Source organism: Lissotriton vulgaris, chromosome 1_1, assembly GCF_964263255.1.
Source record: "Lissotriton vulgaris chromosome 1_1, aLisVul1.2, whole genome shotgun sequence".
In the NCBI taxonomy this organism is placed as follows: Eukaryota; Metazoa; Chordata; class Amphibia; order Caudata; family Salamandridae; genus Lissotriton; species Lissotriton vulgaris.
In genome coordinates this window covers 1,282,046,873-1,282,070,597 of record NC_141685.1, presented here as the reverse complement: position 1 = coordinate 1,282,070,597, position 23,725 = coordinate 1,282,046,873, and the positions used below count along the sequence as shown (strand labels likewise).

The window sequence follows — 23,725 nt, the reverse complement described above, 5'->3', positions numbered from 1 at the left end:
CACTGTGCCCACCTCAATATATGCCTACTTTAAGAAAATATAATACACACACACATATTTACACACGTCATATACACCAACACGTAGGAAGAGAATACAGCTTGTACTTCAGAATTTAGTGTACATAAATATTTTTTTTACTTAGATATTGTTCCTTAAATGTAAACTACGACCCATTTAGGTTAATATTTGTTACTAACTTTAAAGGAGAAATAATGTGTAGAGCAACGTTAGACAATATTTACGCCGGACAATATTCATACAACGGTATTGTGTTACCACACTCATTAAATACCTACCTGGTAGGTCACGGAGATAAATGGAATATATATATATATATATATATATATATATATATATATATATATATATATATATATATATATATATATATATATATATATATATATATATATATATATAGTCACAGATTGTGTATGCCCGATTGCGAGGAGAAATTAAAAACATTGCCTTTTTATTCTCCGTTGCATTGTTAAACTACACACACACAGACACCACATAATGAAATTGAAAGAAAGGTCCAGTGGAATTTCGCAATAGGATGACTAATTAAAAACAGCTACAAAACAGAAATGTACAAGAGAAACTCGATAGGTATTATCAGGGATTGGTTTAAAACTGGGTAGGCAAGGCGGGTATATTTCAAGAAACAGCACAGTGGAAACTACACGCTCTATGGAAACAAACCCCTGCACACAATCTCAAGAAGATTACAAACATTTCAGTCGAATATATTGCTCACACACATAGGTTCCAAAATTCAAACCAACGCAGCACAGTACACAAATTGAAGTATGTTTAACTTATCTCGCACATGTAAGATGCTAGAAACAAGCGTGTGTGAATATGTATGAAGTCAGGTACATAGAACTGATAATACAATGCACCGATGTATGTGGCAATATTATCTTTCTATGGAAACCACTGGGGAAAAAATCTTCCTCGCCTTGGTCTGATATTCGTAAACCGAAGCCATCCATTAAAAAAAGGTAGCAAAGTGTACACACTTGAGCTCAAAAAGCGGAACGACTGTTGCAGGAATGTTCCTGTTTTTTTCTCTTTCAAACATAGAAGCATAGAAGGCATTTGTGGTCGTAGGCGCACAGTGAATCGGAAGAACACGCGAGTGAAAAAAACTCTGCTATCCAACGTATGTTCTTTCCCTGATCTCAAATGTACGGATTCAGGATAAAATTGGGATGTAGGTTGTTATAAACTAAACATAAAGGGAGCAGTATATTTATTGTTCCGTGCTTTCCTGTTTGCGAAGTAAGACTTGGAGCTGGTTGAATTTTATGGGAGTCTTTTAGTACAGTCATAAAAAGGAATCCTTTTGAATGGAGCTGCTGAATGATTGTCAGCATGGAGCTACTAAACCACAAAGTACTAAGTATGTGCCCTGTGCAGTATTTGCTAAAGCGACAGATGGAAATAAGGTTGTTTTGCAACAAGCGACTGTTTTTTTCCTGTTTTTGTTTGCTTTGCTTTGCGCCTCACTTTCCCCCAGCTGGTGCAGAATAAAAACAAGACCGTTTTTATTGAACATATGCATGCTTTGCTGTGAATCTCAAAGTCAACCACTCCATAAGGAGCCAACAGTCCCCAGAGAATGAATTAAATAACACCCCTATATGAACACTGAAAACACATTGGTCTCTCTCTGTTAAAAAAAAAAAATCCAGTGACTCGGGATGTAAAGTTTCCTTTACTGAACAAGTGCCTCCTCGTTGCTCGCTCTACCCCTTTAACACTGTTATATTTATCTGTGTTATTGTTTATTTAGACATTAAACGTGTTTTCACCATTTAAAAAAAAGCACACTTACAGCTAAAGGCTACGCATGCTGCATGTTACAGAGGGTGGTGTAAAGGAGAGGCGGGGGAGAGGGAGTGCGTGAAGGGGAAGACACGTGACGTCACGACTTCTGTTGATTGTGCATTATTCTCCGAAATAAATAAATACAGACGGGAAGGTGGGAGGGGCACTTAATGACCGATATCAATCAATAATTTGTGTATCACGACCCCATAGGAAGGTTTCATTTTCATACCTGTCGAGGTTACCTAAGCTGACCTCACAGCGCATGTATCCCTCTCCGAGCAGTGAAGAGGCTGGATAGGAGAGAGAGAGTGAGCGAGCGAGCAGAAAAAAAGCACCTTAAAGATATTAATGCGCACCTTTCATAACCCACCCTCATTCATTTATGTTTTTTTTTTTTGTCCTGGTGGTTGGTTTTCTACGTCCCCTTCCTTCAAACCCCTCACCCCCCACCCCAAAGCCCCTTGTCATTTCTCTCACTGCTTCGTCCTGCTGCAGGGTTATTGGCAGGCAGCGCCAATAGCGTGTGAAGGCGCCTCACCGCCGGGATTTTGAGGAATTTGCCTGTGGTGCTCAGGCAAGGAGCAGTAAAAGGGAAACTGAAGCACAGCTCTACCTACCGACTGATACAGGCGCAGCCAAGAGGCAGCACTGAGATTTTTTTTTAAAGAGCCCTGCACTCTCGGCCACCATGATCCATCTGTGAAGAGGGGCTGCTCACATCCTGCCGTGTTACAGACAAACCAACACTGAAGGACTTTAAAGAACAGCCGGGGGCAGAAACCACTGGGCTTCTCGAATTAAAAGCGTCTGGGTGTTTTGTTCATCATTTTCCTGGCTTTTCTCCCTGCCCAGTTGCTGATTCGGTTTGGGAGGGGGACGGAGAGCGCGAGACAGGCAGGTCGCACTGTCCATGCTGCAGCCATGAGCTCCTACTTTGTAAATCCGCTCTTCTCCAAGTACAAAGGCGGCGAGTCCCTGGAACCCACGTACTACGACTGCCGCTTCCCCCAAGGTGTTAGCAGGAGCCATGCCTTGGTGTACGGCCCGGGCACGGGGGGCCCGGGCTTCCAGCATCCGTCCCACCACGTTCAGGACTTCTTCCATCACGGGACCACCTCGGGCATCTCCAACACGGGCTATCAGCAGAACCCCTGCGCCCTGACCTGCCACGGGGACGCTTCCAAGTTCTATGGCTACGAGGCACTTCCGCGGCAGTCCCTTTATGGTGGCCAGCAAGAGGCGAGCGTGGTTCAGTACCCTGACTGTAAATCGTCCTCCAACAGTAACACTAGCGACGGACAGAGCCACTTAAATCAAACCTCGTCTCCCAGCCTCATGTTCCCGTGGATGAGACCACACGGTTAGGATACGTAAATATGCACGGATTATTGTGATGTCACTTGCTTGCTTGTTGTTGTTCTGTTGATACTGCATGCTGCATCCTTTCCGCTTTAAATTTGAAAAAAGTAAACTAATAGATTGGGACTCAGAGTAGAATCAAATGCCCCTGTGTGGGTTCCACTAGACTTGGAGCGACCCTTCCCCTTCTCAGAAGAAAGTTAATGTATGTGATTTCAGTTAAAAGTTGTTTTTTTCTCGTGTCGCCCTCCCTGCCATAAAGTTGGAGTTATTTTTATGACTCTGCCTCGAGGAGAGAAACTCGATACAGCTCCCATGAGGTTGTTTGGAAATTGCTGGTTGCAATGCACGCTGTGATGTTGTTGCCTTTGTTAACGCGGCAGAGGGGGGACTCCCTGTGAAAGAGAGATGTAGTAGATCTAGGTGTTTCCCCGCGATTGGGCCAGGGCTGGAGTGATTTACACTAACCGGTCGCGGGCTTGCAAACGCATTTTACAAGGCACTAACCAGAGAAACTTTGCACAGAGCTTCCGCGGCCTCTGTGCCCAACACTCAGAGTGATTTGTGGACAGAAAATGAGGCAATGTTGTATGCGCAGGCTCCTCTTGCTTGTGCACTTTTAACGCACATAATCACCCAGCGCATATTTTTTTCCAAAAGAGTCTCTATCTAGTTCAGTGTCTTTGTAGGACTGACTCCAAATTCTACTCTTAATGTTGTCAGGACAGACATGTCCTTTAAACCCCGAGAAGGCACACACAACAGAAGCTTTGAATTGCAGATTTGTGATGCTCTGCAAGTTTGGGCATGATTTATGCATTCGTCTCTATAGCAAGTGTCTGAAGAACTACATTTCCGAGGCCCGTTTGCTAGGACGTGAAACAGGTATGCTCTGGCCATTCTTTAAACAGCATGCCGTGGTTAGCACGAGAAACACGTGCACGCCAGACTTATTTTCCTCCTATGAGAGACTTCCCGTAACACGGAGACCTCTCGATTTCCCCTCTCAACTAGTTTTGTTTTGATTTTTGAAAGGTTAGGGAAGGCACAACAAACCACAATAAAACGTGCCCGAGAGAAGAGGCCAGAAGGGAATGATCTGGGAGCCAAACGACTCCATCCACAGGGATGAAAGGCACTGAGGGGCAAGATGGTAAAAGTTGATTAGTGTGGCAGTAAAGGAAGCTGTTTAGTTTTATAAGGGCACTTGTCGTGGTGCACGGCTGGGAAGAGGAATGGGGACCCTGTATAAAAGAAGGCTGAGAAAGGGTAATCAGCAACCTAACAACTTAAAAAAAACTGCTGTTGTTTCTCTTGTCCCCCCCGCAGCTCCCGGAAGGCGCAGTGGCCGACAGACCTACAGCCGGTACCAGACCCTGGAGCTGGAGAAGGAGTTCCTGTTCAACCCGTACTTGACACGGAAGCGCCGCATCGAGGTCTCCCACGCGCTGGGACTCACGGAGAGGCAGGTCAAGATCTGGTTCCAGAACCGGAGGATGAAGTGGAAAAAGGAGAACAACAAGGACAAGCTGCCGGGAGCCAGGGACGAGGAGAAGACCGAGGAAGAGACGAACGAGGAGGAAGAGAAGGATCAGGAGGAGGAGAAGGAGGACTCAAAGGAATAGTCTTGTATGTTTATGTGTGTGTTACTGGTTGTTTCTTGCTCCATTTCCTACTTTATTATGAAATTTGTTTTGCTGTGGCTTCATTTTTGGCCCATCCACTGCATCAGACAAATGAAAATAGAGACATGCCCACGACGTCCTTATTTGTGTTCATTTAAATGTCAAAGGATGGATACTTAGTCATAAGAAACTACCTTTCCTGGGAGTCGAATCCTTTTTATGAAGTTTCCCGGGACTTACGCTGCATTAAAGGAGCCTGCTTATTTGTGGGTCAGATGGAAATATTGGGCATGCGATATCAACAGTGATAGGCCAGCAGAAGAGAGAAAACAAAGACAATACAAGTGCTATGCCAAGTTGCACATGATGTTTAGGAATTGAAAACAAGTACAAATCAGTGTTTTGATTCTGTTGCACCTCTTTCACTTCTTCCGCAGATGAGCGAGAGAAGGAGGAGGCCAACAGCTGCTTCATGCTAACAGTATTGATTGAATGGGAGAAGGGGACAGATCTATCTATCTATCTATCTATCTATCTATCTATCTATCTATCTATCTATCTATCTATCTATCCATCCATCTACACTCCCCTTCTCCCATATATACATACACATTCTAACGTATTGTGTCTGTCGCACCTATCTATGTATGTGCATCCAGTCAGTATAACTTTTAGTGTTACAATGAAACTCGCACGTTTTCGACTATAACTTGACTAAACAGGGAAGATAACAGAAGGAGCCAACATCAACTGTCACATTAATGAACAATATGTCTCTCTGAGAGAACAAGCCCTGTGAATTTGAGGGTGTGATTCTCTGTGGTATGCTCTGTCCACGTAGGCATTCTCTTTGGTTTTTTTGTTTACTGTTGATGTGCGAACACTCAAGAGTTGTTCTTGTACTACCTACCAGGTAACCTGCTTCTGAATCTGTAGCAACCAATGGGCACTTACATAATGCAATAATGTACTTGTCCTGCCGTGTTTAACTAATAGCAGTGTTACCAAATGCAAGCTACGAAGTAGCCAATACAGAGACAAGAAAATAAACGTGTACCTTACCTTGTACTTCATAACTACCTATTGAAGAAGTTTTGCTTTGGGATGAATGCGAAATGCAGTCGTGTTGTAGTTTGCTGCAGCTTTACATATGTTTCATCCTTAAACAGATTCCCAACAACTGAAAACTGCCTAGTTGAACGCACATGTTGTTACTTTTTATCGTGCTTATAAGTAGTGTAGGACTAAATTGCACTGAATGTATAGTTATATATTTGTCTTGACCATAACTGTTTAAAGCAATGTGCTGAAAATAAAGGCAAAACGAGCCTTTATTTCGAGTTTATTTTTTGTTTCTGTAACAGCATAGTTCTGCGTGTTCAAACTATGAATGAATGTAACAGCTGTCCTCGAGGATTAGGTTCTAGAGACAGCCGGTTTGTATTGTATACGTGAGACTTTAAGTAAATAATATTAATGATAATAAAACAGTTTTAAAATGATCTAATTTCGTCCTCGTTTCTGTTGTGAGAGGGATAAGACAAACGATGTATAGACACCTATACTGTTCTAAGACGGGAGTAAAAGGAACTGAAGTGGATTGAAGGAAAGAGAGAAGATGGACGGGGCGCAGTTAAAGCACAGTCGATGGTCGATAACAAAATCGAAAATAGTTCGTGGCCGCTCTTCATGTATGAGAAAATAACTCCGACCTAACCTAGTTCTCGTCATTAGCTCCAGTCAGCTTGAGAGTCAGTGCAAAGGTAACGGGACTGGCTATATAAACTTCATTTAAACAGAAAGGCAAGACATTCCCCAGTAATCTGTAGGGGAGACCTCTTACAAGTATCCATCCGCCAAGTGGAACCCTGGTGAATTCCACTGTCAGTAGTTTGGGCCTTTGAAGAGTCAGACATTCAACCAGCTTTACTAGTGAAAGTGCGTTCATTCTGTAAGGGCTACAAGGCGGCATGAAAAGGTCACACATGTTATGGTTGGTAAATGTACAATGTACCTGATGCATGTATGCAAGAGTGCGAAAGCGTTCAAAAGTCTTAAACATGCAACCATTTCAGACAGAAAAGGCAAACTTTCAGGGACATACATGTGATGGAAGCAATGCCCGGTCCCCAAACCACGCTTCTGCTCTTATCAGATTGTGTGTCTTGGAATTGAAGTAAATTCACCAAATATGCTTTGTGTGTGTTTTGGAAGGCGGGTCAGCCTTCTGAAGAAAACTCAGCACACTTATGCACAACAACCCCTATTTCCAAGAAAGCACTATGTTTTCAGACACTCGAGGGGAAATCGGCGATTAATTCTCTTCTGAAGATAAACCAGGGTTGTTTTCTTTTCATCTGGCATGTTTGCGAACACCGTTTAGGGGTGGATTTGGGGTAGAGAGGATGTGGATTAAACGACGTACGATTTCCTCTCACAAAGCCTGGGTTCACTTTGCTTTTAATACTTGTGCAAGCAGATGCGAACCTGGGAAGGCGGGCGGGCCCCTTTCTCGTGTGAACCTTGGTGTTTGCGTACCTTTCTGGGGAGAAATGGACAGCGTCGTATATCAGCTTTTTGGAAGAGGGAACCTTTTCTCACAGCACTAATTAAAGGACAAGGCCGATGCACTTCAAAATTCATTCTTGATCATTACTGTGTATAACTTCAAAGTTAAAACGTTTAGTGAAAGACCACTGAAGGCACCATCTCGTTCCTCACTTTGTGAGCTAAAAGGCTAAAATGTATTTCCAATGGCTGAACACACCCGGCCTTCTAGGGTAAACCTGGCATGGCCAGTGATTCCAGCTACAGGAACAGTCACAATAGTTGAAGCTTCTTTATGCCGTATACAGTGCCGAGGATTAATTTCAAGTCACATTTGAACGATACAGAACAGCACTGCAGATGATGTACGATCAAAGGCCAATAAAGATACACCTTTCACCAAAAGAAGGACTGCTCTTTAGCCAACACACATCCCAGCTATGGGTCCAATGTGTGGGGATGAGTTCATGTTAAAAAATCAGGCATTAGGATCGTGGTAAAGAACATCTAGCCACAGAAAAATATCCGAGAATCCAGCCTCATATATATACATCTGAGGAGCTTTGTAATGTAGTAATGGCTCGGGTGTTTGACATTTGTGCGGGCCTACGTATTATCTCTCTCAATATGTATGCATGCTCGTATGTGTGTGGATATATATATATATATATATATATATATATATATATATATATATATATATATATATATATATATATATATATATATATAGAGATATAGAGAGAGAGAGATTACTTTGATCATAATTTGCTATACTTTGATAATGTGTAACTATAGATAGATACGTGTGTGTGTGTGTATATATATATGTGCACACGCATTGTATCTATCTATATTTACACATTTTAAGACTTCCAAAATGAATAACGGCCATTCGGTTGACTCATCTGGTCATCCATTTATGTCCATTTTGAGGGGGACCCTTGAGTAACCACCGAAATTCTGCAATATTGACATAATTTCCAACTTTATATTTAGCAAACTGCTTCCCTCAATAACATTCTTGAACGTTTTAAGTAATTTCAGTCAGTCAGAGTTGGTAAATAAACACACCCAACTTGGGCTCTGAGGAAATTCTCTACACCACAAAAAACTATTAGGAACCATTAGGATTATCTGAGGAACTTGTACCTCACCACAAAACTATTAGTTTGAATACAATTAATGAATTCTGCCGAAATGTCATCAAATGTAATACTGTATCCAGACAGTGCATAAATGGACAGCAACATGTACTCCCCGTGTGAGAAAATAACATACTTATGTAGGTAGATAGATAGATAGATAGATAGATAGATAGATAGATAGATAGATAGATAGATAGATAGATAGATTGATAGAGGAGTCAAAAGTATGAAAACAACTCTTGATAGTTTTTGATGTGCCCTTCAATTCCATAGAATATCAGACAAATTGATATATAGCTCCCTATATAGACAATGTTGTTCACAAATGCACAGTCTACAATAACAAAGTCACACAAAGGCAGATAAACAGACAAGAAAAGTTGAGAAACATAGTTAGAAACATAGACAGACAGACAGACCACGAAGAGACAGACTGGATGATAAACTTGTTTAGGGAAACACTGGATGATAGGCAACTAGCTAACAGGCAGTCAAACGAACAAGTGGATAAGCAGAGACTAGACAAACGCAAATACAGACAGAGAGACAGATAAGTTAAGAAACAGCTAAAGACATAGGATGGCAGGCACACACCCAGTGTACAGAGAAAGTGACAATAAGGTTCACAAACTTTACTAGAGAAACATATAGATAGATCCACGAAAACAGACACATACCTTGCTATGTACAGATGCAAACCCAGAATTATGAGCCAACTATAACCAGGAAAAGAAATCACGCCTAGGTTTTTTTATCCTTTTTACAAAAAGCAATGGATAGGTAGGTGACTAGTTTGAGGGGATATAACTATTCTTTATTTCTTAACGAATTAAGCACATTATGTGACTCGAATACTGCAAAAAGTCAAAACGAGAACTGCCATGAAATGGAAGAAAATAATATTTTTTTAGATGAGAACCCCACCTCGTCTGCCCTCAAATATTGAAACTGGTATCTCTCTTTGAGTAAGTACCATTGACAAGCCTCATAAGACATTCATTTTTCTTTCGACATTTTTCTTTATTTGCTGATCACATTAATGTAAAAAGCCGTTTAAGTCACCAGAATCCTCAAGCATCCTGTTCGATAATAACAGCTACCACGCCAATGTTTGCAATAATATCCAGAAGACAACATTGGTCAAAATAGCAACATCTAACACGCCACAAGTTACTCCGGAGGACAACTATTTTTTAACAAGGAATTTCAGTTTTTACAAAGGCACCATTCTATTTAGTGATATGCCGAAAATAATCTTCTGTGTCTCTATAGGAGCCACTGCGTTACACACCGATAAACGGAATATTTATAAAGGTGGAATTTTATCTGAACATCTGAATATTATTCTTTAGGCGATATCATTCCACTTGCCAAAATTTCGAACACAGATAAAACGGCAATTAATGAATAAATAAAAAAATGTTGAAGTTGTAATTAATAATCTAAATGTTATTGTAATGCAATACTATATATATATATATATATTTATATATATATATATTTATATATATATATAAATATATATATATATATATATATATATATATATATTTATATAGATAGATAGATAGATAGATAGATAGATAGATAGATAGATAGATAGATAGAGATGGGGAGGGGGACTTGCCAAAAAATGGATACCAACACTCCTTTCGGTGACACCTTACAAACGGGAGAACCTTTTCTCTATGCATTCGTCTTATGCTTGTAAGTTTTAATACCTATTTTAAATATAATTGTGGGGCATAAGGATATTAAGGGCATTATTTGTACCTATGAAAGATGTAAAACCTCCCACCCAGTGTGCGTGTCTCGGCGGGAGGACTATCGCCGCCAGATTCGTTTGTATGAAAAATAACTATCATAAAATAGAGACTACACTAAAGAAAAGAAGGAACTTGGAGGGACCAAAACAAGGGTTATGCGGAAAGATAAGATGAGAACAGATAATAAATACAACATGAAAAAACGTGCAAAAAAATACAGTAAGGGTGAAGAACGCATACAAATAATGATGGGGAAAGATATGCAATAAGGTTAAGCAATCTAAATATATTAGTAATTAACATAATAAAACGAAAGCAAAAGCAGAAAACAAAAGTAGATGGTTACACTGAACGGAGACAATGCCAAATGTAATGAAGATAAAGCAATACATGCTGATAAACTGTGCGGCAAGTCCTGGTGAGAATATATTGTTATGTCTGGAAAATATTGAGAAGGTAATTCTTAAAGGACATCTGTTGACCAGCATGCTTGTGGCAAAGGGGTGCGTAAAGCATTATAGTCTTATTTAAGTGAACATGGCTTGGAGTTAGATGTCTGTGCAATCAGCTGCTGTCGGCGTGACCCCCTCACGACCGTTTGGAAAAGTAAATACTTTTTTGAAGATTCATTTAGTATAGGTGCATAAAGAAGCAACTCCGAAAATTGCAAAACACTGAGAATGTGAAGTTATTTGAGATGGGAGTCTAATAATTAAAGTAGACTCCTTATCTTTGATTCCAGGGAGCAGCAACAGTTCAGCAAAAAGTTATAATGGAAGCCGACCAATTTTAATGGCACCTGAGATGGTTTTAGTCTAACCTGTGGCGTGTATCTTGTTTTACCCGTAGCAACATGCTGCACTCATACCTCATTCCATACAATGTTTTTCTTACCCTTCTGTACGTTATATTGTGTATTTGCCACGTGTCTCTTCCCCCATATTTACAAGAATCGTTAAATCAAGTAAATATCACATTTGTCAATAAAAGTTATTAAAATGGGCACACGCAAAAGGATGAAGGTCGGCACTTTTTTTTAACGAATATTATCTTAAACCACTGAAGTCAAAACTAGAAACCCTATCCAGACAGGAGAACGGCCAATATAAAGGAATGGAAGAGTATTCAAACACACCGAATGTCCTCGTCGATAACATGTTCTAACTATGTTTTTTTGATCGGTAGTCAGCTCAATGCCTACATAAACCATCCCAGGGCCTAAACTTGAAAATTGTTTTAATTTCGAATATTTCAGACCTCTATTTTGAACGTTGCTGAACATGAAATGGCATTGTAAACCAAGCAAGGAGAAGGTGACACGTTAGCTTTACGTTAAAAAACAGTTTAACGTTGTTTAATTTCAAAGGCAGTGTTCGTATTTACATTTATGTTACAATGGTAAACAGCTAATATTTTTCATACTGATATAAGTATTTTCTCTGAACGTGTGCCATTATAAATCCATCACTTTAGTTAAGAGTTTATGTAATAAGGGCAAAACGTCGACCCTCTCGTTTGCCCCAAAATCCCCAACAAATACTAGTGGCCATAAAGACTTAGAATGAAATAAGGTACAATACGCACTCTTTAGATCATCCGTGCGTTGACTTTAACGCTATGCAATAAGGGTTTCAGTCCTCCGCCCTAAATGCAGTCACAGGCAGAAATCTCTTGTTTTTTTTCTTTCGGGGTGGGGACACACTGCAGGGCGGGGGCCAAAAAAAGAAGTCCCTAATAGTCGGTTCTAAATATGGCGGAGGGAGAGGATCAGGTCTGCACACGCCACAGAGATGCAGCGCATTCCGAGTTGTTTGCAGGAAATTTACAGCTGAGCAATAAAAGTTTACGACTGAATCACAAGTAGGATTGGCCACAGGAAGTCATGTGGACACCATCCGTGAACGTGAACTTTTTATTGTTGGTTTCGCTTATGACTATTTCACTGTGCTCTCTTTCTTTAACAGTCCGACCAGTGCCAGTGATAGAGGTTTATCCCACCTCCTTTTTTAAATTTAGTTTGTCATTTTTCTCTCGCCCGCCCCATAAAATCTAGATTCCTTTTGTTTTTTTTCCTCTTCCCGTGCTGCTCCGAGGCATTTTGGAATCAATGAATGGCTACACCTCACGCCCGCCTCCCCCTTTTCCACCCCTAGGGGCAAAAGGCAATCCCTTTCCTTAGGAGAATCACAGAGCACGGGAGCAAGCAGTTGTAAATACCTTTTGGGTATACATTTTTTCTTCCCTACTCTCCGCTGCCCTTAGAAGCCAGTGCACTGTGCCTTGCTCCGCTGCGCCTTTTGGGGGGATGTGTTTTCCTCTTCGCCCTGTGTTTGTGGAGCTCGACAAAGCATCAGCGAATGATACAGACAGAGGGAAGAAAGGAGGAATGGAAAGAGAGAGGGAGACAGAGAGGAAGCGTTGGGTAAGTGATCCCTTATTGGCTAAAATGTCTTAACTAATGATCCGTGGCAAAGGGTGGTAAAAAATAATGATACATGATTTTCTGAGCCAGGAAAAAGCAGGCGTGGAACCCTGATATGAGGGAATGTAGTTAATTCGCGGGGTGGGGGTGGCGAGGAGAAGGAGGGGGTGTCTTTGTGATGTCACCGGGGGTTCTGTGCGCGCTGCTGCGTTGGAACGATGGGGCAATGGGTTTGTTGTTGGCCGCATGCTAGGGCTGTTTTCACTGATCCAATTCTGCTCTTGGCCCATGCGTAAACAAAACAAGCCTGGTAGCGGAGAGAAGGGGTAACGACGGTGCAGAGAGGAGCTAGGGAAAGAGAGTTTGGAAGGGAAGGATGAGGTTTGCAACAGTTTCCAAGGAAAGAGCCTCCCGGACACATGCGCAGTCAAGGCAACATTCAGGAAATTTGAAGGCCAAATCTGTATTAGTGGGTACCATCCATTTAGCATGTTGGCCTTGCTTCCCCCCCCCCCCTTCCCGGCGAGCCAGGATCTACATTTTGTTGGAAGAAATTGCACTCGTTATTTTCGCATTTTAATTTGTAATTTGATAGCTGAATGAATGTTTTTCATGAATAGTTTAGCTATTTTTCTGATGTAATTGCAGAACACACCCTCTCTCCCAATTCAATACCTGATGCAACTGGGGATTGTCAGATGCAACCTCGAATTTCATATAATGGCGTGCTTTTTCTGATCGATTTTTAACATAAGCAAAACCGTGTGTGGGGATTTGTAGCGTTTTAATGACTCTGCGCCGTCACATCAAAGAGCGATATTTTCCCAAACACTTAATGTTTCAGTCTTTTCTCTTCGACAGGCAGGAAATATATATATTTTTAACTTTGTTAAAATGACTTTCCTTCTCATTAATGTTCGCATTCAAACAATAGTTTGGTTTCATTTTGAAGCTGGGGAGCGGGATTTACGAAGGCTGGGGAGGAAGTCATTTTCGTCTAATCATTTGCGAGTTAATTATTTTATTTTCATAAATTAGATGAAAAAAGACATCAAAGATAATACATATGGTGTTTATTAATGACGTGGTAACGTAAAAAGAATCATACCAAAATACAATGAAGGGAAAACTATAACCGAAAGGACAGAGAAGAGACAAAACAGTACGTTTTATCTCTTCTCTCTCCTTACGGTTATATAGATATGTTGCTGAGTCTCTTTCACGAATTCAGACATACTTTACATATATTGACCACATACAATACACTGAATTTCAAGGGCATGGGGACACATGTCGAGTTCACCAGTGCATAATGTATGTATTTTATGAACGAGAGGGCAGAAATATAGACCTCACATGAGTTCTAGTCTTTATAGCGTGTAAATATTAAACTATTTTGTCTTATTCGAGTTACACTGCACAGCACAGGGCCTATTCGGAAGAATGTACACCGAACACGTGCCTTGCCTATTTCGAACAAACTAAAATATCACAAAGTTGGGATGAAGTCAGAAGTAATCTGGGGACCGAAAATAAGTATTTTGGTTTGCTAGATTAGTCTCCCACTCCACCCAGATAAAGAACGAAGCAAACAGGTGCAGCAGGGCGCTGCAATTTGAATTTTACCGACCAGAAAATTGCCGATTTCATTATTCCGAATGAATGGGGAATCCGCAGATTACTTGCTGTTATTCATATAAATAATTTGCCCTGTTATACAACTACCCATATTAGTTAGTTTTTTTACATTCTATGATCTAGATTAAAATGAGCACGTTGGTCAGGTATTTCAATGACAAATTAGGTCCTAGGAATGAGAAGAGCTTGTATAAAGTCGGTCCCTGCCGCATTCTGAACCCCCTAGTCTGAACAGGCTCACAGCATCAAGTGAATATTTCATAGAGCCCCCCTTTAAGCAGATAAAATGATTTCAATACAGAAAGTCAAAGTCTTATTGTTCATATGTAGGTAGAATGTGTGTGTGTGTGTATATATATATCCTAGCTGCTGCGTGGAGCGAGGCCCAAAGCTTTGATCGTGTTGTGCTCCTATGCGTGCTCTCTTCCTCAGAGTAAGTAGGGTGTGCGTATATATATATATATATATCACGCAGGCTGCCGAACGTTAATAAGACACTAGGTCTAGTGTATGGATTTCCCCAACAGCTACATGCTCTCCCAGCTCAGACCTGCAGAGTGCACACCATTGTATATGCTGTGTGTGAGTGTGATGTATGCCTTTGTTCCCGTCGCGCCTTATTGATCGTATCTAGAAGAGAGGCATAGATGAAACGTGTGCGTGTCTTCTATTGCTTCCGGGAATCACTTCCGCTTCTGGCAAAGATACCCTAAAGGTTTCTCATAATGCATATTATACGCTTTTCTATGGTATTCTATGTTATTGAGTAAAAACTGAACAGCTTTTTACACTGATGGTGACGTTGCAGTCCATATAACATCATAGGCAATATAAAGTTTAAAAGAACACACTCGTGGAAAGTGCTGTTTGGGAGCTTCATATGCTTAAATTTGGTATTAAACAGAAGGTAAAGTACTTACAGAGCAAGTGTGGTTACTTACACGATTTTATTGATGTGTATACAGAAGTATGTGCACTTGATTATTTATTTTCTCCTATATGCAAGACAAAAACTCAAGGTACCAACAAGTCAAACAGATTAAATAAAGAGCGACAGGCAATGTCTCTACCTATTGGTCGGGATTCCCCTGGTGAGCTACAAAGAAAATGCGAATGACCAAATCATCTTAGTGGGAGAAAGTGGTTCAAGAGAGGCCACGAGAGAGAAGACAGGAGGGTGCCGTAGGGTAGCGGTGGAAAGAAAATAATAAAGGAACAGCATTCAAACAGAGAGTACATAAAATCGTACGCCGATCAGAGATTGGCAGGGAAGCATGAATTCATAACAACAAAAGGAAGGAACAGTATCTGTATGTACCAAAAGAGAGAAGATACACGTGACTTGGGTCAGAAGAGAGGCTCAACAGAAGCTAGATTGAACAACTATACGCTGGGCGGGAATACACGCGGTTTCTCACACAGTGTAAGTGATTAAATGTCTTTAGTCAAAGCTTGTTAGTGTGTCAACATGTGTATTGTACTACCACAGAGAGTGATCTGTAACTACCCCGTGTGCGTGTGTGTGTATTAGCTCGAAATATATCCATCCATGCCTACGCGATGTTAGTTTACAGGGCAGGCGCCGTTGACGTTTACAGAAAAAAAACTAAAAACAGTAAAATTCACAGCTTATTTTAATGTTCATAAACACATGGTGGTTCTATCGATGCATGTCCCCATAGCAACAAACAATCGAATTGTGAGTATCCCCTCCACCTGTTTTGAAAGCATGATGGTTCTCCGCAAGATCATTTCAGACGCAGTACCTCCAATAAGACCGCAGCAGTGAAGGCAGAGCGATTCCGATCTGCTGATTGGCTGTCGGGCTGCCTTCTGTGTGGGCGTGGACATTGAGTTCCCGCCCACGGCTCCGTTTCCGGCAGACGGCAACTCCTTGAAGGCCATAAAGCGAGGCTTGTGACTGACTGTGTGCACCAGATTATGCAGTTCTAGAGCGTGCCTAGAAATGCAGGCGTAAGTTGGAAATGGTTGGATAAAGGAACCCTTTGAAGGTATTACCACAAGAGAGGAGAGGACAAAATATGGTTGCGTTTTAAAGGAAATGTTGCACAAAGGGGATGACAAAGTTCCCTATATGAAGCATGTAATTTCTAATTGTGTGTTTCCGAATGAGGCGGTTAAAAAACATTAAATACAATTACACTAATATATGACATGACAAATGTAGTGTTAGGCAAAACATAAACGTGTAGGAAATGTCATGCATTTCACATTTTCATGTACAGTACTATTATTTGCGACCCCTCCTTTCCCCAACCCTTCAACCATATGTTGGGAATGGGGAGACGCTTTCCTGAAAGACCGACAAGAAAGTCCACTTTGGAAATGCCAAATAGTCACCGTTGATCTTGTGTTGTGCGGTGTATTAAGTAACTGTAATACTGGGGTGATTTAGGGGCGAAACTCAACTATTACTGGGTGTAGTGCCACCATGTGACAGAAGGATGCCAGATCCGCATTATTCACAGCATCCATTGTGGAGGAAGGAGAAATTGAGAAAAAAAATCACGGAAGAAACTAGCAGCGTAAAGGCCAAAGTTAAATAAATTGTGTGTGTGTGTCACAGAGAGAGAGCGCGGAGGTGACGATCGAAGGAAAGAGAGGCACAAGGAGGTTCTCCGTGGCTTACTGAGTGCAAAGGAAACATGATCAGACCAAAAGGCCTCTGGATGTGGGCACTGGTACCCTATTCAATTCTCTTTTCCGGTTCCATTGAAGTGCGGAAGGCGTGGGTGCTCGGTGGCAGATGCACACGCCGCTGCTACCTTAAGGGAGATGGATCTGAGAAGTACGCCCTCCCCCTGTCAAAGCAAGAGCTGCAAGCAAGCACACTGTTTACAGTGTTTACTGGGCAGCGGCCTGCAGCTGCAGATCTGGCTCGCTGTGGAGATGATGCTAAACTGGGCAGCAGGGCTTATCTCACAGCCCACCGGGACTAGCATGCAACAGGCGAAGTGTTCTGTAAAATCCCCGCTCTTCCCAAGGCTATACGATGGAGGGGTGCTGCATGGCTGCACTTGTATGGTATGTAATATGAATTAAATAGATCCGAAATGTCACTGGATAGCAGTGCGTAAGACTGAAACAATGTGGCTACTGCCATGGTGTAAAAGTAACCAGGATATTTCCTCGAACAATAGGCCTCCTGAGTCGTACATTCATCACATTCTATATTTCTGACGGAAAAAGCAAATGTATGTATGAAAACGGGGAAACTTATTGTTGAGTTCTAAACATATTTTACAAAGGAGTGCGAAGTATATTTTGACAAAACACATGCACACACGCTCTAACCCCCCACCCCCGCTCTCAGTTCAGACTTTGAGAGTTCGAGTGATGAGCGCTTCTGCCTTAAATACTTGTTTTTCCAAATTACATGGTTGTGGTCATTTTTATTAAAATCTCATGGGCATACTTTAGATTTTCCCTATTATCATGCAGAGACGTGAATGTACCCTTTTCATGGACAGAAGGTGTGTGCAGAGCGAGTGTGTATGCGTGTGTCTTCTTGTTCCTGGTGACACGAAGGCTCGTTGATATAGTTTGCTCTAAGTGACTTAGATCATTTTTGGCTTGGCCTGCTTAAAGGTTCGCATATGACAGCAACCGCTCAATTGAAATAGTATCATATGTTCAAATAGGTCGTTCGTGTTATTTGATATCAAACTCCTGCTTTCAGATCTGTGCACATAAGCTATAAAACTGATTTGAGGACGGCGGAGGGATCTTTCATTCTTATCCTCCGAGATACTCACAGGCCATATCATGCCCGTGACTACGTTAAGGGAGGCAGAATGCTCTCAAAATCCGAACCTCTCTCTAGTAGTTTCTTGTGATGTTATGATGTTATTGCCTTACATTATTTTCCAATTATATATATATATATATATATATATATATATATATATATATATATATATATATATTATTCAATTGTATTTTCTTGATTTGTCCTATGTTGGATTATGCTTCAAATGATTAGATATGTCTTAGTAGCACATTCTTGATCTATCAAAACTCAGTTGTTTGGTTATTATTTCTGTGAGTTCTTTGATATCACTTACTGTTCAAGAGTAAAAATTACAACGTTCAGTCAAGCAAAACAAATATGATATCCTCATTTACCTTTTTGAAAATAAAATAATAAATGGTGCCTCTGGTAGGAGGGTGAGGAGCGACTGGTGTTTTTTTCTTAATTGTAACAGCTGGTAGGTACATCAGCAGGACAGCGCCCTATATTTTCACATTGGCAGCGGTAACTCCCCCCCCCCCCCCCCATCCCGCCCCGAAAGAGCCTTTTAAGTGGAATACAACAAATATCAATACTTTGGTACAGTTAAGTTATTTTCTTATGTCACCCCGAGAATGGTTATGTATTGTCCGTGAATTAACCCACGATTAATCTACTACTAGTAGCAAAGATAGGTGCAGATACAGATGCGCTTAGATACATATTTATTAACAATCCAAATAAACCGATCAGACAGTTTTCGCAGCTCTGTCCATCTTCACAACATGCAATAGTGGGGAGTTGCAGGTAGCCGCGGGTGTTGGGTTCTGCTACTTTAGATTTTACAGGAAGCTGGTATTGTTTATAGAGTATACGCAACGCGTGTTTTCCAACATGTATATAATACGGGCCATCGCGGTAATATTCATACACACAGACGTTAAAACACTGGCCACAAATGTTCGTTTGGATTGGAGCCACGTGTACAGGTATTTCATACAACCGAACTTTCCTTGATCCACAAAACTGCGTCTCGTGACTTCTTTCTGCTGATACGAACCTAATAGAAAAAAATCAAGTATTATAACATCGTATGTAGAGCTCGATAACTAGCTAGTCGCTATAACTTCAATTTTGAGACATACAGTAACTAGGAAAGCTATAGGAACAGCCCTTCCAAGAAGGAATACTAGTAGTTGACATTATTTAATATACATGTAAAAACAACTATACACAGGTCATAGCGAGTTTTGAACCTCTCAAAGAAAATGAGACACACAAGAGAGTTGGAAAAGAATATGTAACATTTACCTTCTGTTACTCCACACAAAAGCGCCCACGTGCACAAAAGAGAGAAGGCAAATAAAACAGTCCACTTTTTATGAAAAAGTCAAATTCCCCAAACGTTCCGTACAAACATCCACACAGCATGCTCGCCCTATTTAAAAAGATAAATACAATTAAATAAGAAATTATTATAGGTAGAGATTGTGTGCTCTGTAGGAATGAGTGCCTCGTGTGTTTATTCAAAAAGGTTAGTCTCAAGATTGAGATAATTTTAGGTGGACACAAACCTTTATTTGTTGTTTTTTCGCGTCATGTATATCTAATTTCAATACTAAGTATAGGGATCTAAGAAGTTTAACAGAAGCAGATTTTTTAAAGTTAAAAATGCTAATGTTTTCTGCGAGGAGGTAAAACATGCCTTCAAGTTATCAAATACAGAATTGTAAACGTGCTTCCATTAAAAAAACACTTGAAGTAAACCATCAAAGAGAAAAAATACATCATTAAAACACAGGCACTGGTCCTTAGAACCCATATTTAAATTAAAATGAAATATTCAGTGTGATATTGTTCTTGTGATGGTGACACTAAAACTTGAACGTTGGAGAAATCTCAATTTAAAGGAGAGGGGCCTAACATTTCACACCCATATAATCATTAAACAGGCTCTAAAAATGTATGGATGACAAGGGTTATTTCTGATACGAAAAAATCCTTCTTTAGAGAAGCCTAGTCATAAATAATAACCCGGAAGCGCAATAAATTACACATACAACTACTCCACGAGGTTGAGAAAGATAAGTGATCAGTCATGTTTTGTTATATGTTTGTATATGTGTTTATACTTAACACGCTACTGATCTACTGTCAGCTAACAACAAAATAAACACACCATCTAAAAACCTCACTTCGCGTTATAAGTGTATGAAATATATGTGTGTGTGTGTGCGCGACAGAGTTGTGTGTATACACATTAATATAGAACATTACTACGCATTTATGTCCAATGTATGGTAGGCAGTAAACAGGAAATTGATTGAAATATCGATAACAAAGCACAGTTTGCATACGTATACATACACTTTGCATGTATTACAATTACTCATGCGTATTAACATACATATAGACATTATATTTGCTCTTTTTGCTCAATAAAGCTACAGTATTTACCTGCCGGTATAGGATATGATATGCCTGTGATACACATAGCCTCTGTTTTTGCTCAGTTGAATATTGGACACCTAATCAATACAGACTTTCAGGAAAAATGCAAAAGGAAGAAACATGGATACAAATGTGGCAAATAAGGATCCGGAAAGTTTTACTGATTTTATGAAGCCGAAAGTTCATAAAATATCATTTCGTCCTTCCTTGTTGTATCTGTGAGGGCGTAGAAAACACGTGTGTTTGGCAACATCACTTACATCTTTTCATGTCTCTCACTTAATCAATCTGCCAGTTATCCTTGAGTGGGATAAAGCCTGGCTATTTCCCCCTACCTCAAATTCGTAGGGAATGAAGATGAAAGTACACTGTGACAGGGGAACTTAAAAGGTTGCCTCATGTTAAACCATAATATATATATATATATATATATATATATATATATATATATATATATATATATATATATATACACACACACACACACACACACACACACACACACACACAGGTAGTGTGTGTATGAAAGAGTGTGTGTGTGAGAGAGTGTGTGTGTGTTCGTTCCCGCTTCATTAACAAGTCTTTCGTTCAGGAGATGAGGAAACACATACCAGAACAATAATTAAACGAACTGTGGGTTACATGGCAGAAAAGTATTTTTATTCTCAACCTCTGCAACGAATTGAAAATTGCACACCAAAAACTGTACAAAAAACAGCCCGTTTATAGATCCTCGCTATTTTCCTTAAGTTCGCATGCTTGCATGCTTTTTGCACCACAACTATAGTGTGACATTGATTGTACAGTTTAAGCCTACGCAGGGATGGAGGATTTTTTTTCTTTCTATTTCATCAAAGTGTTCTCTAATATTTATAGCTTCTTTTTGTGTTGTCCGCCTTACTTGCAGCAGCTGTGCACTGCTCACCATAAATCGAACAGATCTTTAAGCGTTGCCCCCTGTTTAGAGTTGCAATAAAACACTGAACTTTCCCGACCGCATGACACACTATAATCCCCCATACAAGCCACTCGTTGTGCAACACCTCAACTAAGAGCAAAAACTCGAGTAACTGCAAATTAGAAAAGACAGGAATTTGACTGAGCTTATCAGAGACACACACAAGCTCCCATTGTACAGAGACGTATATAAGCTAGCCGAAGCGAAAGTACAATCTTAAACTATTTAAAAAGAACTGAAATTGTAGCTGCTGCTGTCTGCGGGACATAGCTTAATCATGAAAGCAAATTAAGGAGAGCTTTTTAGTAGCTAACCATTGAAACGTGTTCAACATCTAGTGATAGGAGTGATATGCAGGGAGCCCTTGACGATTAAAATTTCCTTTGAACTAAGAGAATTACCATATTTGGAGAAACAGGCTTTCAGCAACGTGTCCCTTACGTTGAATCTTGAGATTATGAGTAATGGGCTCATGCATGAGCATGTGAATACTATATGTGACACACATGTAACACGTTGAGTCTGCCCACAGCAATGCAGCACTGGGTAGTTGCACATGTATTTACATTACAAGGTTCTTTTCTCACGTAAGCAATGCAAAGCAGACATCGTTCCTGCAAATACAAACATCACGGTTTTTTTAACCACTGGTTACTTTCCCCTAAAAGAATCAATTCTTTCAATCAAAAAAGGGAATGGTGTTATTGTTGGGGGTTGGAGGGCTTCAAAGGGGTGAGAATACTTCGACTTTGTTTTGCCTGGTAACGGGCAAAAGGAAGTCTTGGTGCAAAAAAGGATGAATAAACCAGCTTTCTGACGGCATTCCCTTCTCGGTGAGTTTTATGGCCACCATTGATTATCCTTGCTTTGTACCACAGAGGAAAGGGATCGTAAAAACCCTTCGGCATCCGGGTTCCTGTCCCGGTAAAGAGAAAATATGGCTTTCTCTTCCACATGGCCAAATAATGGCTTGGGAGATACCCATTGTTTAAAATACATGTATATGTGTATGTGCGCATGTGTGCGCCAATCAGAAAGACGTGGATATTTGCAAGCATTCGTAAATAAGGAAAATGCATTACTCCTGGCGTCATTGTTTGAAAACACATTGTAATATTTCCGCAGGTTCCCAGTTCAACATTGTCATGTTGAATTGTAATTGAAATACACTAGCTCACACAATACGGATTTAGATATATAGACACATTGTATATATCTTCTCATTCCTCTAAATCCGTCTTTTTTTTATTGCGATAGGCTTTAAAAAAGAAAATGCAATGCCATATTACACTTTTGTTCCACGTACTTCCTGGAACCAATTCACAAATGGGGCGGAGATTATGGACCTTGATTGCTATTATTCCAAACTGAAACAGTTGGAGTTCGATCTATAAACCGTGTTGCTAACTGCACTACACATCAAGAAACAGAAATAAAAGCATATCTTCTAAATAAACCATTTAAGAGCATTTAATTGCGATAACACGGGATGACGGGGGGGGGGCTGGGTGGGGAATAACACGAAGAAAACAAGACTGCGAAGCCCAGGTAAACCCGTCTTCGGCACATATTGGCAGAAAAACACACATATGCTGTAGCAATGGCAAACTGTGCACCACTGCCAATGAAATAATAGCAATTAAGATTCATATGACAGCACTGGCTTAAAAATCAGTAACATCTGCACTGTGGAGACACATAATGTCCTTTCAGCTATGCTGAGGTGGGAAACACACGCATTTGCTTCACAATGAAGCTTAGTGGGAAACCCCCCATGCAAACGAATCAACTGACACACCTTTGGAGCCATCTGGTCATTTGCTGAAAATGATTTTCTTTTTTTTTTAAATATATATATAAAATGAAAAAAATAATATGATTTTCATTCATCTCAGAACTTTCTACGTAAACGGAAATTGTATTTTAAAAAGTGTGCATATGAGTTGCCTTTCAGTCTAAAGCAATCATGCCCCGTTCTGCCTCAACTAAAAATGCACATAATGTTTTTTTTCACTCATTTCCTTTTCTCCATAAGGCAATTTGTTACGTATTCAGCATTTCGAGACTTACTTTTCATGTATACTTAGTTTCAACTGGGGAATCAACACAAGCAAAACCAATTTTTTCCCTTTCTTGACATCTTGCTTCCTATTGGCTCTAGGCAGGTCAGCTGACTTTGTCATTTTGTCTGTCCCGGAGTGGAGCCGTCCCTATAACA

General features: G+C 40.4%; 1 protein-coding gene across 1 annotated transcript; it reads left to right on the top strand.

Annotated features, from left to right (window-relative positions):
• The first annotated feature begins 2,631 nt into the window (after positions 1 to 2,631).
• On the top strand, positions 2,632 to 5,143 carry HOXC8 (homeobox C8). Its single transcript, XM_086965133.1, has 2 exons — positions 2,632 to 3,202; positions 4,531 to 5,143. The coding sequence occupies exons 1-2, from the start codon at positions 2,764 to 2,766 to the stop codon at positions 4,824 to 4,826; spliced, it is 735 nt and encodes a 244-aa protein (XP_086821259.1). The 5' UTR covers positions 2,632 to 2,763; the 3' UTR covers positions 4,827 to 5,143.
• Positions 5,144 to 23,725: the final 18,582 nt, after the last annotated feature.